Source organism: Schistocerca gregaria, chromosome 2 (assembly GCF_023897955.1).
Source record: "Schistocerca gregaria isolate iqSchGreg1 chromosome 2, iqSchGreg1.2, whole genome shotgun sequence".
Lineage (NCBI taxonomy): Eukaryota > Metazoa > Arthropoda > Insecta > Orthoptera > Acrididae > Schistocerca > Schistocerca gregaria.
In genome coordinates, this window is record NC_064921.1 from 522,652,555 (window position 1) to 522,668,563 (window position 16,009).

Genomic DNA, 16,009 nt, shown 5'->3' on the forward strand with positions numbered 1-16,009 from the left:
TTTCATCTTTTAATTTTCAACTTTTCATCTTTTAATTTTCAACTTTTCATCTTTTAATTTTCAACTTTTCATCTTTTAATTTTCAACTTTTCATCTTTTAATTTTCAACTTTTCATCTTTTAATTTTCAACTTTTCATCTTTTAATTTTCAACTTTTCATCTTTTAATTTTCAACTTTTCATCTTTTAATTTTCAACTTTTCATCTTTTAATTTTCAACTTTTCATCTTTTAATTTTCAACTTTATCATTACTTGTAATATAAAATAAAAAATGTTAAATATACTGCATTTATTAATACATAAATGGCATGAAAAGTAAATACAAAAACAAAATTTGGGGTTGGACATAATTTTCTGGGAAGTCAATGTAAGCTGTACACAAGAACTCAGCATATAAAATTATATGCTTTCATTATTTTACATTTGATTTACAATTTATGGTGTGATGCTCATAACAAAACCAGGGAAGGAAGTAATTTTGTCAGCATGTTGCACACATTATAAATGTATCATTTTTAGAATTACATAAGTGTCAAGAAAAAAGCACCAAAACCTTGGCTTAGTCATAAAATGTTCTGTCAGCACAGTTTGGCAGCAAACCACGCATAATGCCACAAAACATTGACTAAGGTTTCTGGTGATGAACAGTAGAACGTATTTTGATTTAGTTTACTTGAGATAAGAAAGGAAATCATATCTCAGTGAGGTAAGAGAAATTTTGAAGATTTCTGATCAAATTCTTTACCTGCCGAGAAAAAAAGAGATATCATAGTTTTTGCTAGCATAGTGCATTTGGGGAAATCCCTTCAACACTGCACAATGGCAGTCTTTTGTCTTGAAAAATGGATTTGTTTGTTCTAAAGAGTCAGTTAGCGGAAGAAATTAGTTCTCCTGCACATTTGGCTCCAACTTGACGGTCAAACTAATTTTGTTGTATAGGGTTGTTATAAATTTCACAGAATTTGATGGATATTGCTATATTTTGTTTTCGCCTTTCATTTTCAAGCCTTTTATGAAAATACTGATAAATGTGATATACTGAGCATTAGTTAGGATTGTTTTCAATGTAACTAACATAAAAACTGAAAATAAAGTTTTCGGCCAGTGTCTCGTCCTTCTGATTACCGTTTCGCACTCTTTCCACTGCGCCAACCACTGTCTAGAAACTACGTAAACGTAAATGGCTCTAGAGCAGGTAGTTACGAACCACACTCATGATAATATATTGGACTAATGGCAGCAAATAGACCTGACCTCATTGAGGACGTCCACACGAACTGGTATCAGTAACCATGACGCAGTTGTGGCAACAATCATTACCAAAGTAAAAATGACAACTAAAACAAGCAGAAAGATGTGTGTGTTCAGTAAACTACACTCCTGGAAACGGAAAAAAGAACACATCGACACCGGTGTGTCAGACCCACCATACTTGCTCCGGACACTGCGAGAGGGCTGTACAAGCAATGATCACACGCACGGCACAGGGGACACACCAGGAACCGCGGTGTTGGCAGTCGAATGGCGCTAGATGCGCAGCATTTGTGCACCGCCGCCGTCGGTGTCAGCCAGTTTGCCGTGGCATACGGAGCTCCATCGCAGTCTTTAACACTGGTAGCATGCCACGACAGCGTGGACGTGAACCGTATGTGCAGTTGACGGACATTGAGCGAGGGCGTATAGTGGGCATGCGGGAGGCCGGGTGGACGTACCGCCGAATTGCTCAACACGTGGGGCGTGAGGTCTCCACAATACATCGATGTTGTCGCCAGTGGTCGGCGGAAGGTGCACGTGCCCGTCGACCTGGGACCGGACCGCAGAGACGCACGGATGCACGCCAAGACCGTAGGATCCTACGCAGTGCCATAGGGGACCGCACCGCCACTTCCCAGCAAATTAGGGACACTGTTGCTTCTGGGGTATCGGCGAGGACTATTCGCAACCGTCTCCATGAAGCTGGGCTACGGTCCCGCACACCGTTAGGCCGTCTTCCGCTCACGCCTCAACATCGTGCAGCCCGCCTCCAGTGGTGTCGCGACAGGCGTGAATGGAGGGACGAATGGAGACGTGTCGTCTTCAGCGATGGGAGTCGCTTCTGCCTTGGTGCCAATGATGGTCGTATGCGTGTTTGGCGCCGTGCAGGTGAGCGCCACAATCAGGACTGCATACGACCGAGGCACACAGGGCCAACACCCGGCATCATGGTGTGGGGAGCGATCTCCTACACTGGCCGTACACCTCTGGTGATCGTCGAGGGGACACTGAATAGTGCATGGTACATCCAAACCGTCATCGAACCCATCATTCTACCATTCCTACACCGGCAAGGGAGCTTGCTGTTCCAACAGGACAATGCACGTTCGCATGTATCCCGTGCCACCCAACGTGGTCTAGAAGGTGTAAGTCAACTACCCTGGCCAGCAAGATCTCCGGATCTGTCCCCCATTGAGCATGTTTGGGACTGGATGAAGCGTCGTCTCACGCGGTCTGCACGTCCAGCACGAACGCTGGTCCAACTGAGGCGCCAGGTGGAAATGGCATGGCAAGCCGTTCCACAGGACTACACCCAGCATCTCTACGATCGTCTCCATGGGAGAATAGCAGCCTGCATTGCTGCGAAAGGTGGATATACACTGTACTAGTGCCGACATTGTGCTTGCTCTGTTGCCTGTGTCTATGTGCCTGTGGTTCTGTCAGTGTGATCATGTGATGTATCTGACCCCAGGAATGTGTCAATAAAGTTTCCCCTTCCTGGGACAATGAATTCACGGTGTTCTTATTTCAATTTCCAGGAGTGTATATCTATCGTAGGTCCCTCTAACGAGAAACTTTGTCCAGTTGTTGAAAAAAGTGCAGGTCACACCAGTCTAGAAGAAGGGTAGTAGAAGTGATCCACAGAACCACTGTTCAATATCTTTGACATTGATTTAGTGTAGAATCTTAAAACATATTCTGAGCCTGAAGATAATGAGGTATCTTGAACAGAATGACCTCCTTAGTGCCAGTCAGCATGAATTCCGAAAACATCGATCATGTGAAACCCAACTCGCCCTTTTCTCACATGACATGCTGAAAGCTTTGGATCTAGGCAATCAGGTAGATGCAGTAAATCTTGATTTCTGAAAAGCATTTGACTCTGTGTACCACACCTGCACTTATTGTCAAAATTACGATCATAGGGGCTATCAAGTGAAATTTGTGACTGGATTGGGGCTTTTTGATAGGGAGGACGATGCATGTTATCTTGGATGGAGAGTCATCGTCAGATGTAGAAGTAACTTCGGATGTGCCCCAGGAAGTGTAGTGGGATCCTTAATGTTCATGTATATTAATAACCTTGCAGACAAAATTAATGGTAACATCAGGCTTTTTGCAGATGATGCAGTTATCTATAATAATGTACTATCTGAAAGAAGCTGCATAAATATTCGATCAGATGTTTATAAGATTTCAAAGTGGTATAAAGAAGATTGGCAACATGCTTTAAATGTCCAGAAACGTAAAACTCCGCACTTTCCACAACGAAGAAAAAGGAAAATAAAAAAAAAATTGTGTTCCATATCAGTCAGTCACTGTTGGAATTGACGAACTCGTACAAATACCTGGGTGTAACACTTTGTAGGGATATGAAATGGAATGATCACATAGGTTCAATTGTTGGTAAAGCAGTTGACAGACCTCGGTTTATTGGTAGAATACAGGTGCAATCAGTCTACAAAGGAGACTGCTTACAAATCACCTCTGCAGCCAATCCTAGAATATTGCTAAAGCATGTGGGAGCCGTAACAAGTAGGACTAAGTGGTAATATTGAACATATACAGAGAAGGGCTGCACAAAAAGTGATATGTTTGCTTAATATGCAGGTGAATGTCACAGAGACGAAGGAACTGAACTGGAAGACTCTTGAAGATAGATGTAAACTATCTTTGAGAATGTTTATTAACATAGTTTCAAGTACTGGCTTTAAAAGATGACTATAAAAACACACACTACAACCCTCTATGTATCACTTACAGAGGGATCGTGATGATAAGAATTACTGGACACACACAGGCATTCAATCACTCATACTTTTGGTACTGCAAACGTGAATGGAACAGGAATAAACGCTAATAAATGGTACAATGAGAGATACACTCTGCCATGTGTCTCATGGTAGTTTGAAGGGTATAGATGTAGATGTGGTAGTAAGCAGCTATCATTTCGCATCTGCACATCGCTTGGCTTCATACAAACTAAAATAGCCGCCCTCCGCATTCCTTTCTGTATACACACTATTCTATGACCAGGCCGCAGAGAGGAAGCGCCGCACACACCTAACAGCATGCTGAGCCGCTACACGGGGAGAATACGCAGCAGTGCGGAGAGCGGATAGGGTGCCACCAGTACTCTGTGCGTCAATAAGTGTCCATCCATAAATTACGTCACTCCAATTTCACGTTTTTTTTGGACCCACTCTCCTTGTCACAGGTGGCCATATTTGTGTGACCTCTTCCACTGGTGGGATGTAACACATTGTATAATTTCAAATTTAGAAATTATGAAATTAAAATAACTTACAAAATTGTTTATCTATTTCTATGTAAAGAGCTTTTTTTCATAAATTCAAGAATAACTCAACTGTTTTTGAAAATTTACAAAACAACAAAGCAAATGAACTATACAAAAATTTTATCATCTTGTGTTCAAGGATTTTGAACCCATTGCCTTTTATTGTTTGTGACTGGCACAGCAGTCACTTCATTCTCAATTTGGGTAATATTAAGAACATTCAACTATACAGCATCGTTATTGTGTATCAAAGAACTCCCCTGGCACTTCTAGCTGCAGTTCTTTGAGGATGAATCTCTGTTATGGGCAAAACCTCTTGTTAGTAGCTCTTATGCTTGTGTTTGTTAGTGGCTTTGTATGATTTAAAATGCAGGCCACAGATGCCACACGATAGGTTTAAATAAGTATGCATCGACACTGGGACAATAGCCATCATACGAACTTGCTTCAAATGTGATGATCCAAAGATAGCTCTAGTAACAATGAAGCAAATTTACCTTCCAACTCATAATTTATTGTGGGTACTCGTCTGAAGTCTGTTTAACCAAAACAGGTAGTAATCACCATAGGCTAGATCGTCGCACACCGGAAAGCGCGACAACGTTTTTTTATAATTTGTGAAAACCATTGTGATTCACATATGTGATTTGCGTACCAAGTAGCGTCATTTTCCAGTGTCTTAGCCTGTACGATATCCAGTCTGGTTTCTGTTGGATCAATATATTGGGATACCACAGGAAAATCGTGAATGACCAGTTGTCTCCAAATATTAGCTAGCACGACGCTTGCACTTCAATGTTCGGCTTTTGTAGCTCGAAGTCGATTAATGGAATCGAGATGTGAGGCGAAACTTTCATGTTTTAACACAATACTCTATAGCACACGTGCTTTGCCATTCATAGATAAAAAGGATACTTGACCAGAACCAAAATTGAAGCATAAAGATTCGATCTCGTGACGAAGCAATTGACGCACCACCACCACGCCACCGTGTCTGCGCCAGAAGACCAACAACTGAAAAGGACCACATGGAGCAGCCCCAACGAGAATCTGTAACCGATCACCAAGCATGTGTAACAAAGGTCTTCAGAGTTCTAACATTCCACCAATCACAGAGGCAGAAGGGGACTCTGAGAAGACACTCGTGGTACATATCGAGATGACTGCACACACTGAGAAAACGCAACGTGATCTTAGATTTTGGCAACTGAGAGTTTTTATTATTGTTCTTAACTAAACGTTTGTCACCAAATCTCTTTAGGCATCTTGAGTGCTTTCGAATCTTTTGTGCTGTCACTTCTGTGTTTAAGTCAGCTCTGCTTCAGAGACCATATCTTTGATGTGAAAAAACGTATTACATCCCAACGGAAAAAAGTTATTAACCCTGTTTCACGAATAATAGAGGCACTGACGACTTTTACTATTGAACTTGATAATGGCATAAGAAAAGACAGGCCTGTTCTTTTCCTTATTTTCGTCAAGTTCTAGCGAAACGCTTGCGGGATGACACTGGGTGTGTGAACATGTGCACCCGTAAAAGAGCTAGCAGGTAGCACAGCATTTTCTTTCTAAGTTTAACATCTGTTTAATAGAACAACTTCACTCCGACTTTTTGTTAGACCTTGGAGGCTGGAGACACGTATGATTACGGTGCATCGACGAAATTTAACATTATGTTATCTCGATTGTTGTGGAGCGTCAAAACATACGTGACAGGTGGAGTCGTTCGAATCACGATCCATCGACTCGTGTGTCGACCTTGAATATTCGCTACCTCCGCCAATGGGCAAAGACCACGATTGTCATGGAACCGTCTTGAGCTTACGTTTGTAAGAATGGCAAATACGTGAAGAGGCGGTGGCGTGTATCCTGAGCGTCAAGCGATTGCTTGAGGATTGAAGGAATGGAAGCTCTACAACCGTCTTCGATCAAAATCTGGCCTGCATGGTTATCGGTTTTGGTGCTAAGTTCTATGTACAAAGGTTTGTCTTAATATCATAACCTCTAATTTTGCAATTGTAAAACTAAGCGAATGACTGACAACAGTTGATACGCCTTCTTTATTTTTATTGTAAAATTACTGTCTGTTGCATAGCATGAAATTCTTGAGTCAGCACAGACTTTACTTACTTACACAAAGTATTCAACATTGAATGTTGTGTATAAAAAGTTGAAAATTCTTAAGTTTGTATAGTGGTGATTGGGCCCTAGCAGTCGTAAGGATTTGATGGTTTTAAAAAGACGATAGGCGACGAAAAAGTGCTATCATAGCGAAGATGAATCAAAAGAAAAACATCCCATGTAGGTGCAGTTCAAGACTATGTTAACAACTTTTGTACTGCTGTATGAACAAAATGTACTACTAGCTGTGAGAGAAGCCTTCAAAGAATAATGCAGAACATTTCATCCGATATAAAACGCATATGTCTTGAACTTGTTTTGTGTAAAGTTACTAATCATGCAACGAAAGCATATATGATAAAGAGCATTTGCTGTTAATGGGACATAACACGTCCTTTCTGAGTAGCATTATGTGGTGCATTACAGAAAACTCATTCATTTTATGTCCCCCCTCCTGTGTAACAGAGATTGATCGACATTTGGTGTTATTAATGGAAACATTGTGGCTGTTTGTATACGATTAATGTATTGCCAATCAAAAGTGATTTTGCTGGTAAACACTTTGGATTGAATTTTTTGGAATCAGTTAATATAAAAATACAGCAAAAATCATCTTATTTATTGTGGTGTTCCAAAGCAATACAGTGTCATTTTGTTGTTGTTGTAAAAAGCTTTTCAGTGTTTCACCTTTAAGATGTGTTAAGTCTTTAAAGTATTTGCCATATTTATTATTATGAATGTACATGTATAGTACTGACAGAGAAAAACTTTTGTCAGTAGCAGTGCAGCAATGTTTTTATATCACAAACTGAGTGTAGAAAGGGGGGAAGAAAGGTAGATAAGGGCGACTATGCTGTGGTGATTTAAAATGAAACAGTTTTGGTCTCATTTCGCTAGGGATGCACTTTCTGTCATCAGATGTTCTGATGTCTCTGTGTTACAGTAAACATAAACAAATATTTACGTGCGCTATGTTGTGTATTGTTTTTTAATAGAAGTACTTTGTCAGCCATGCATTTACAATCACAATTTAGCATTCCACTTTCTGTGTAGAGACTGAGGAAATCTTCATTATATAACATTTGTCAACGGGAACATCAAATTTCACCGGTCTGCTTTGACCTGTGATGTAATCGTGTTGTGGTGTGTGACATCACTGCAGAGCAGAGTTTTTGAGTTTGTTTTGATTGTAGACATTGTGTTGTTTTATTTCATGGTGTCCTCTGGTGGTAGATGTGGACGTGCTGAGTTTGATATGTGGTACTCAGTTCATTTAGGTTTTGGTTGTAATCATGCTAATATGGTTTTGAATTTAGGTAGTTGGTGTGGTTATGTGAGTTGTGGATGTATTTTTGTGTCGACTGAAGAGTGGTATACAACCCGTCGGCTTTGACCAATTACTTTATAGTTTACTCATAGGTATTAATGTCTTTATTTTTGAGTCATAGATAATATATCGGTTATCTTTTGTGGTGAAGCGGCATCATCATAAATTGAAATATATGTTGTTGTTGTTGTCTTCATTCCTGAGACTGGTTTAATGCAGCTCTCCATGCTACTCTATGCTGTGCAAGCTTCTTCATCTCCCAGTACCTACGGCAGCCTACATCCTTCTGCCTAGTGTATTCATCTCTTGGTCTCCCTCTACGATTTTTACCCTCCACGCTGCCCTCCAGTACCAAATTGGTGATCCCTTGATGCCTCAGAACACGTCCTACCAACCGATCCCTTCTTCTAGTCAAGTTGTGCCACAAACTTCTCTTCTCCCCAATTCTATCCAATACCTCCTCATTAGTTACGTGATCTACCCATATAATCTTCAGCATTCTTCTGCAGCACCACATTTCAAAAGCTTCTATTCTCTTCTTGTCCAAATTATTTATCATCCATGTTTCACTTCCATACATGGCTACACTCCTCTCCCAAGGGTGTCAGTAGTTCTAATGGAATGTTGTCTACTCCCGGGGCCTTGTTTCATTTAGGTCTTTCAGTGCTCTGTCAAACTCTTCACACAGTATCATATCTCCCATTTCATCTTCATCTACCTCCTCTTCGATTTCCATAATATTGTCCTCAAGAACATTGCCCATGTATAGACCCTCTATATACTCCTTCCACCTTTCTGCTTTCCGTTCTTTGCTTAGAACTGGGTTTCCATTTGTGATCTTGAAGTTCATACAAGTGGTTCTCTTATCTCCAAAGGTCTCTTTAATTTTCCTGTAGGCAGTGTCTATCTTACTCCTAGTGAGATATTCCTCTACATCCTTACATTTGTCCTCTAGCCATCCCTGCTTAGCCATTTTGCACTTCCTGTCGATCTCTTTTTGAGACGTCTGAATTCCTTTTTGCCTGCTTCATTTACTGCATTTTTATATTTTCTCCTTTCATCAATGAAATTCAATATTTCTTCTGTTACCCAAGGATTTCTACTAGCCCTTGTGTTTTTACCTACTTGATCTTCTGCTGCCTTCACTACTTCATCCCTCAAAGCTATCCATTCTTCTTCTACTGTATTTCTTTCCCCCATTCCTGTCAATTGTTCCCTTATGCTCTCCCTGAAACTCTGTACAACCTCTGGTTCTTTCAGTTTATCCAGGTCCCATCTCCTGAAATTCCCACTTTTTTCTGTTTCTTCAGTTTTAATCTACAGATCATAACCAATAGATTGTGGTCAGAGTCCACATCTGCCCCTGGAAATGTCTTACAATTAAAAACGTGGTTCCTAAATCTCTGTCTTACCATTATATAATCTATCTGATACCTTTTAGTATCTTCTTTCGCGATTCTTGAACCAAGTGTTAGCTATGATTAAGTTATGCTCTGGTGCAAAATTCTACCAGGCAGCTTCCTTTCCTTCTCTTCCTTTTCCTACTGTCAAATTCCAGTCACCCATGACTATTAAATTTTCGTCTCCCTTCACTACCTGAATAATGTCTTTTATCTCATCATACATTTCATCAGTTTGGTCATCATCTGCAGAGCTAGTTGGCATATAAACTTGTACTACTGTAGTAGGTGTGGGCTTCGTGTCTATGTTGGCCACAATAATGCGTTCACTATGCTGTTTGTAGTAGCTTACCCGCACTCCTATTTTTTTATTCATTATTAAACCTACTCCTGCATTACTCCTATTTGATTTTGTATTTATAACCCTGTATTCACCTGACCAAAAGTCTTGTTCCTCCTGCCACCGAACTTCACTAATTCCCACTATATCTAACTTTAACCTATCCATTTCCCTTTTTAAATTTTCGATCCAACCTGCCAGAGTAAGGGATCTGACATTGCTACTATATTTTCAGTTTATACTACTACTATCTAAGGCAAAAAGACCGACATAATGAAAAATTTGTATCACATAGTATACTAGTGCTAGTGCGGGATACAAATGTTATTTAGGATACAAGTTTTTGGAATGTTGCTTTTCTTTGGCTTCGCTAGCACTAGTATCTTGTTCTTTAGTTGCCTTAAATATCCCAACTGAAGAACAGGATACTATCTTTGCAGTTCAACTGAGGTACAAGATGACAATGTTACATGCATCGATTTTTTTATTTTTGTTATTATTGGTATCCTATTCTTCAGTTGACCTATATAGGTCAGCTCGAATACGGGATACAGATTTTTCATATGTCAGTCTTTTCGCATTTAATTGTACTAGTATCAACTGCACATTAGGATACTAATAGTAGCGGAGGAGGAAAAAGCAACTACTGTAAAATTTGTATCCTGTACTTCAGATGACCTGTACAGATCAACTGAAGTTCGCGATACAACTCATATTTGTCAACTGAGGTAGTCCACACTAACGTTACTTCACTCCCATTTCTTCTGTTTTTCCACTAGTATCCCATTCTTTGGTTGAGCTCCGTAGGACTCAAAGAAGCGATATGCCTAACATTATGTTCGAAATATCAATGTACATGAAATATGTCTACCATCTGTTTTTTCTGTCTTGCATTCCTTTGTTTCTCAACATTCATTTATGCTGTTAAATCTGTGCAATACATCATCTCTGGTAACTTCTGACATCATTGGTCACAGCTGACAGGCTGGATCCCATTCTTCAGTAATCCCGTATTTTCAGTGAGTTATTAAGGGTGTTTTGTATGTGTTTGGTATTGTTTTAGTCTGATTAATTTGGTGTTTGTTATGCAGAAAGAAGTCTAATCTTTTTTTTAATTGCTTTTGTGTTAGGTGTGGCTATGACAGATGGACATGACAGTGAAATTCGGGGGTGTATCATTACATTCTGAGATGAGGATGACATGATGGCTGTCATATGGTTTCTGCAGATCTTCGATCTTATTGCTGAATGTTAGGTGTCATGTTTGAGGAAGCAACATGAGGTTGACAAGGATTCTGGCAGCTTGGACTAGGGATAATGTTTATTTTGCTTTTATTCTACAGTAATTCTGATGTTTTGCAAATATTGTATATTTATGGATGTTGGCTATTTTTAAATTGATATAGTGCATTTATGTCTTAATTGATGTAGTTAATATGGAATGTTTGGGTTTTTGAGTTGTTGGGTGTTGTTTCCACTTTTCGGAGTTGGTTTTTTTGGTATTGATAGCTGCGGTTGAGCTATACAGGTCAAGGGAAATGTCCAATTCCACTTTTGGGGGTTGAAGACATTGGTCCTTTTTGGTATCAAAAAGTTGCGGTTTAGCTACATGCGCCAAGGGAAATATCTAATTTGGGTGTGTGGCATGGGACTCAAGTTTGCGGCTGCCTTCTAGGATGATGTTCCTGAGTGTGTTCTCCAAGCAAGGGTTTGAGAGAAACCCTTGCTTGGAGAACACTTTCGAAATATCTAATTTCTCTTTTTGTGGTTGTAGATGTTGATTTTTTTGGTATCGGTAGGTGCAGTTTAGCTATATAGGCCAAGTTTTTTTTTTTTTTTTTTGTTTGTTGCGCACCCTGAACCCCAAGTTTCCCGCAGTTGTCGTAAATTTCATTTTGAGTGAGATGTTATTGTGTAATGTTTATTTTTGTTCACATTATTGGCATGTGTATGTAGTGATGTCGTTGTTATTTTGTATATGCTGGAAGTAGCCGTTTCTGCCATGTTGATGATCTCATGGGTCAAAGCAGATGGATGAAATTGGAAGTGTCTATAATGCCCAATATTGAAAAAATTTGAATGTCGCAGTGAAGAGAATATAATTTATTTCTATTTTTCAGGCTACAGACCCCAAAAAAGCTTGTGCTTGAGATAAGTTTATTGTAGGTGTTGAACAAGGAAAAAATGGAAAAAAAGTCAGTTGCCTTAAGAACATTTCTCCTCAGCCTGCTTGCTGCTTTATTGTAGGAAGGTCTCTCATTTTTTACCATTCAGCAATAATTACTTAAAATAACAGTGCTCCATTTCCATTTGTACTTGTGCTCCATCAGTGTAATACCATGGCGGAAGTAATTGCTATCTGCTCATTCTACACTGCCATATTTTGGTGAGAAGATGCAATCAATATACATGTGCAATTGCAAAGTGTGCATTTTTAATGACATGTTACTTTACAGGCGTTTCTGCAAGCTTGACATTGAGCAAAAGTGAAAACTTTTTTTCAAAGTCTCCTGTGGAAACCATTCAGAACATATCTGTACTGTTTTACTGTTGTTCATTAGCACGAGTTCATACTGAGTGTGTGTGTTTAAAAAAGAAATCAGATCTTTGGATCAGTGAAAACACTTGCCTTCATTTTTTCAGTACTGATAATGCGGAAGTTTTGATGTAAGTGAATGCAAGCTATTTCCAGCTCAAGTTTTTACAAAATTCTTCATAAGTGTAAATCTGTATGTAATGACAAAGCAAAACTTTGTTTGGCTCAATCAGTGATTCATGCAGATTTTGATTCCAAGAATTATTGACTGTTATGTGAAACAACTTTTTTTTGCTTGAACATTGTTTGTCCTTAGGATGGATATCACACCTGCTAGAAATAACATACTTAGTGAAGTCGGGTTACAGTCCAAATACTATGACAAATAACTTAAACATCACTGGTAGTCTCCAACCAATACTTAATATAGTCTACTCCTATCAGCAGATTTCTCATATATTGAATTGCTTCTTTTGTAATGGTAGCAAATGCCTCTGGAATGAAAGAAAACTTGTTATTGTTGGGTATAAGTGCAACTTTGTCATTTCATTGACGTGTCAGTGGAGGTCGTCATTGAGCTACACCAAGTATCACATTCTGTGTGTCAAATTTAATTGTGTCTATGACTGTATTATCTGAAGATGCAGCCTGTTTTAATAATGATTGCAGTTCTTTAGTTACAATGTGGTATTAGATACTTTCATATAGTCATTCAGGTAGCTCCACTGTTTTACCCATGATGCTGAAAGTTCTCTCTCCCTTTTAAGAAGTTCTAGAGCCCTTAGGAATTCATTGGGCCTACCTTGTTTTCTTGTAAATTGAATTTTAGAGGTTACAAAAACCTTTGCTGGAGGTTTTAGATTTGCAGAATGTATGATTGGGTATACAATTGTTTTCATCCCTCTCACAGAGATTCCATTTTTTAGTGGGGAAATTGTACAAAAGTAAGTTGGGGTGAGGTTTAAGGGTTTGCTCCACGTGATCAGCTGTCAAGATTTCCTTTTATCCATGTGTTGAGGTTGAATGTACACACACTACAGCATTTACATGGTGCCCTTTGTTGTCCTGATGTCTTATCTTACAGCCAGAAATACAATAAATATTTTTATGCGTGAAATTCTGCACCTATAGAGAGATACATGGTACAAACGAGTCTGGCGATTTACTGTCTGACTTTTGGAGAAAAACGTCATCCACACAACTCTGAAAATTTCAATAGCTGACAGGTGTGAGAATTATCACACAATCAGCTCTTCAGCCCATGCATCCAAGTTTCTGACACGGATAATATGCAGAAGAAAGGGAAAAATTGAGGACGTGTTGACGACAGTCAATTTGGCTTTAGGAAAGTGAAGGCACCATAGAAGCAGTTCTGACGTGTGACTGATAATGGAAGCAAGACTAAAGAAAAATAAAGCATTCTACAATGTCAAATGGTGCAAGATGTTCAAAATTATGAGAAAATTGGAGTAAGCTGTAGGGGAAATACGGTTAAAAAGAGTGTAAGGCAAAGATGCAGTCTTTCATCCAACCTGTTTGATCTGTACATCAAAGAAGCAGTGAAAGAAGGAAAAGAAAGCTTAGAGAGTGGAATTAAAATTCAAAGTGAAAGGATATCAAAGATATGATTTACTGATGACATTGCTATCCTCATTGAAAGTGAAGAAGAATTACAGGATATGCCGAAGGGAATGAACAGTGTAATGAGTATGGAATATGGGTTGAAAATAAATCAAAGTCAAAGGTACTGAGAAGTAGCAGAAATGAGAACAGCAAGAAACTTATCAGGATTGGTGATAAAGTAGATGAAATTAAGGAATTCTGCCACCTAGGCAGCAAAATAACCCAATATAGATGGAGCAAGGACAGCAAAAGCAGATTAGTATTGGCAAAAAGGGCATTTCTGTCGATGAAAAGAGTACTGGTATCAATTAGATCTTAATTCGAGGAAGAAATTTCTGAGAATGTACATTTAGAGCGTAGCATGTGAAAGATGGACTGGGAAAACTGAAACAGAAGAAAACCAAAGCATTTGTGATATGGTGCTACAGAAGAATGTTGAAAATTAGGCAGACTGATAAGGTAAGGAATGACGAGGTTCTCCGAAGAATCGGTGTGGAAAGGAATGTGAGGAAAAGACAGAGGAGAAGAAGAAGGAACAGAATGGTGGGGCATATTTTAAGACATCACAAAATAACTTTCTCGGCACTAGAGGGAGCTCTACAAGGTAAAAACTGTACAGGAAGACAGAGATTCGAATACATCGAACAAATAATTGACAACATAAGTTGTAAGTGCTATTCTGAGATGAAGAGGTTGGCACAGCAGAGGAATTCCTGGTGGGCTGAATCAGATCAGTCAGAAGATTGAGGATAAAAAAATAAAAATTAAAAAAACTTGTCGGTTTATTCAGGCTTGGAAGGCCTTCTCTGAGCTGTAACACGAGCTTGTTGTTGTTGTTGTTGTTGTTGTTGTCGTCGTCTTCAGTCCTGAGACTGGTTTGATGCAGCTCTCCATGCTACTCTATCCTGTGCAAGCTTCTTCATCTCCCAGTACCTACTGCAACCTACATCCTTCTGAATCTGCTTAGTGTATTCATCTCTTGGTCTCCCACTACGATTTTTATCCTCCACGCTGCCCTCCAATGCTAAATTTGTGATCCCTTGATGCCTCAAAACATGTCCTACTAACCGATCCCTTCTTCTAGTCAAGTTGTGCCACAAACTTCTCTTCTCCCCAATCCTATTCAATACCTCCTTAGATGTTTTCAATTGTCCCCAATGTTTCCTTTCCAAACCTTCTTTTAAGTGAGGAACTGAAAAATGTCTTGGGGGGAGCCAGCTGGGACTGTAGGGAGGATGGGGAACCGATATGGTGTGGGTCCAGTTCAGAAACTCACTGACAGTGAAGGTGCTGTGACTTGGTGCACTGTCATGATGCCATTTCCACTCATCCTCCTATTCAGTTTGTTGAGCACTTTTGAGCAGAAAGCTGTGTTCATTGTTGTCCTGGTGAGTAAGAATTTATGATGTACAGTGCCTCTGATGTCAGAGAAGACAATGAGCATGGTTTTGATCCTTGACTTGCTCATATGTCTTCTTGGGGCAGGGGGATGTGCCGACTTGAACTCTGCCTTTTTTTCTCCAGGTTGTACTCAAAAGCTCATGACTATGATAATTGAGTTTAAAAAAATTAGGATAATTTACACACACACATTCCAAGTGTTCTTAGTACCAGAGCATTTGTTTGACCATTTATTCATCGGTCAACACTTTTGGACCAGTTTGATGCATACCCTTTCCATGTCCAAATCCTCAGCTGCAATGCTTTAAACAATTGTTTTCATTATGTTTAATGTTTTTGCAATCAATTTGATGATTCAACTGTCAGTCAGAAAGTAAGAATTCAAACAATCTTACTCACATGTCACATTCTTGTTGATTCGGGATTTTGATACGTGCCCGTAGCGGGGGTTCGTTGGTGACTTCCTCTTGGCCCTCCTTGAATGACTTGTGTCATCTGAGAACTTGTGATTTGGACAGTCAGTCACTCCCAAAGACCTGGTGGATTAATGGAAAAGTTTCTGTGGTGGAAGAGGTGGAGAGATTGAACAGATGTTTGACGACATAAAGGAAATTATTCAGATAGCCCTAGTTAATGGAGACAAAAGTTTAATTTGATGGCTGAGAGGAAGTCAGTAGTAGGAAGAGTTGGAAAAGTAGGAGGAGGAAAT

At 39.5% G+C, this 16,009-nt stretch overlaps 1 protein-coding gene across 1 annotated transcript in view; it reads left to right on the forward strand.

Annotated features, from left to right (window-relative positions):
• Positions 1-6,288: 6,288 nt before the first annotated feature.
• Positions 6,289-16,009, forward strand: part of LOC126330152 (dnaJ homolog subfamily C member 3) — a 69,088-nt gene continuing 59,367 nt past the window's right edge. The window contains exon 1 of the mRNA XM_049996336.1: positions 6,289-6,534. Within this exon, the coding sequence (XP_049852293.1) occupies positions 6,456-6,534 (79 nt within the window). The 5' untranslated portion in view covers positions 6,289-6,455. The remainder of the gene's footprint in view (positions 6,535-16,009) is intronic.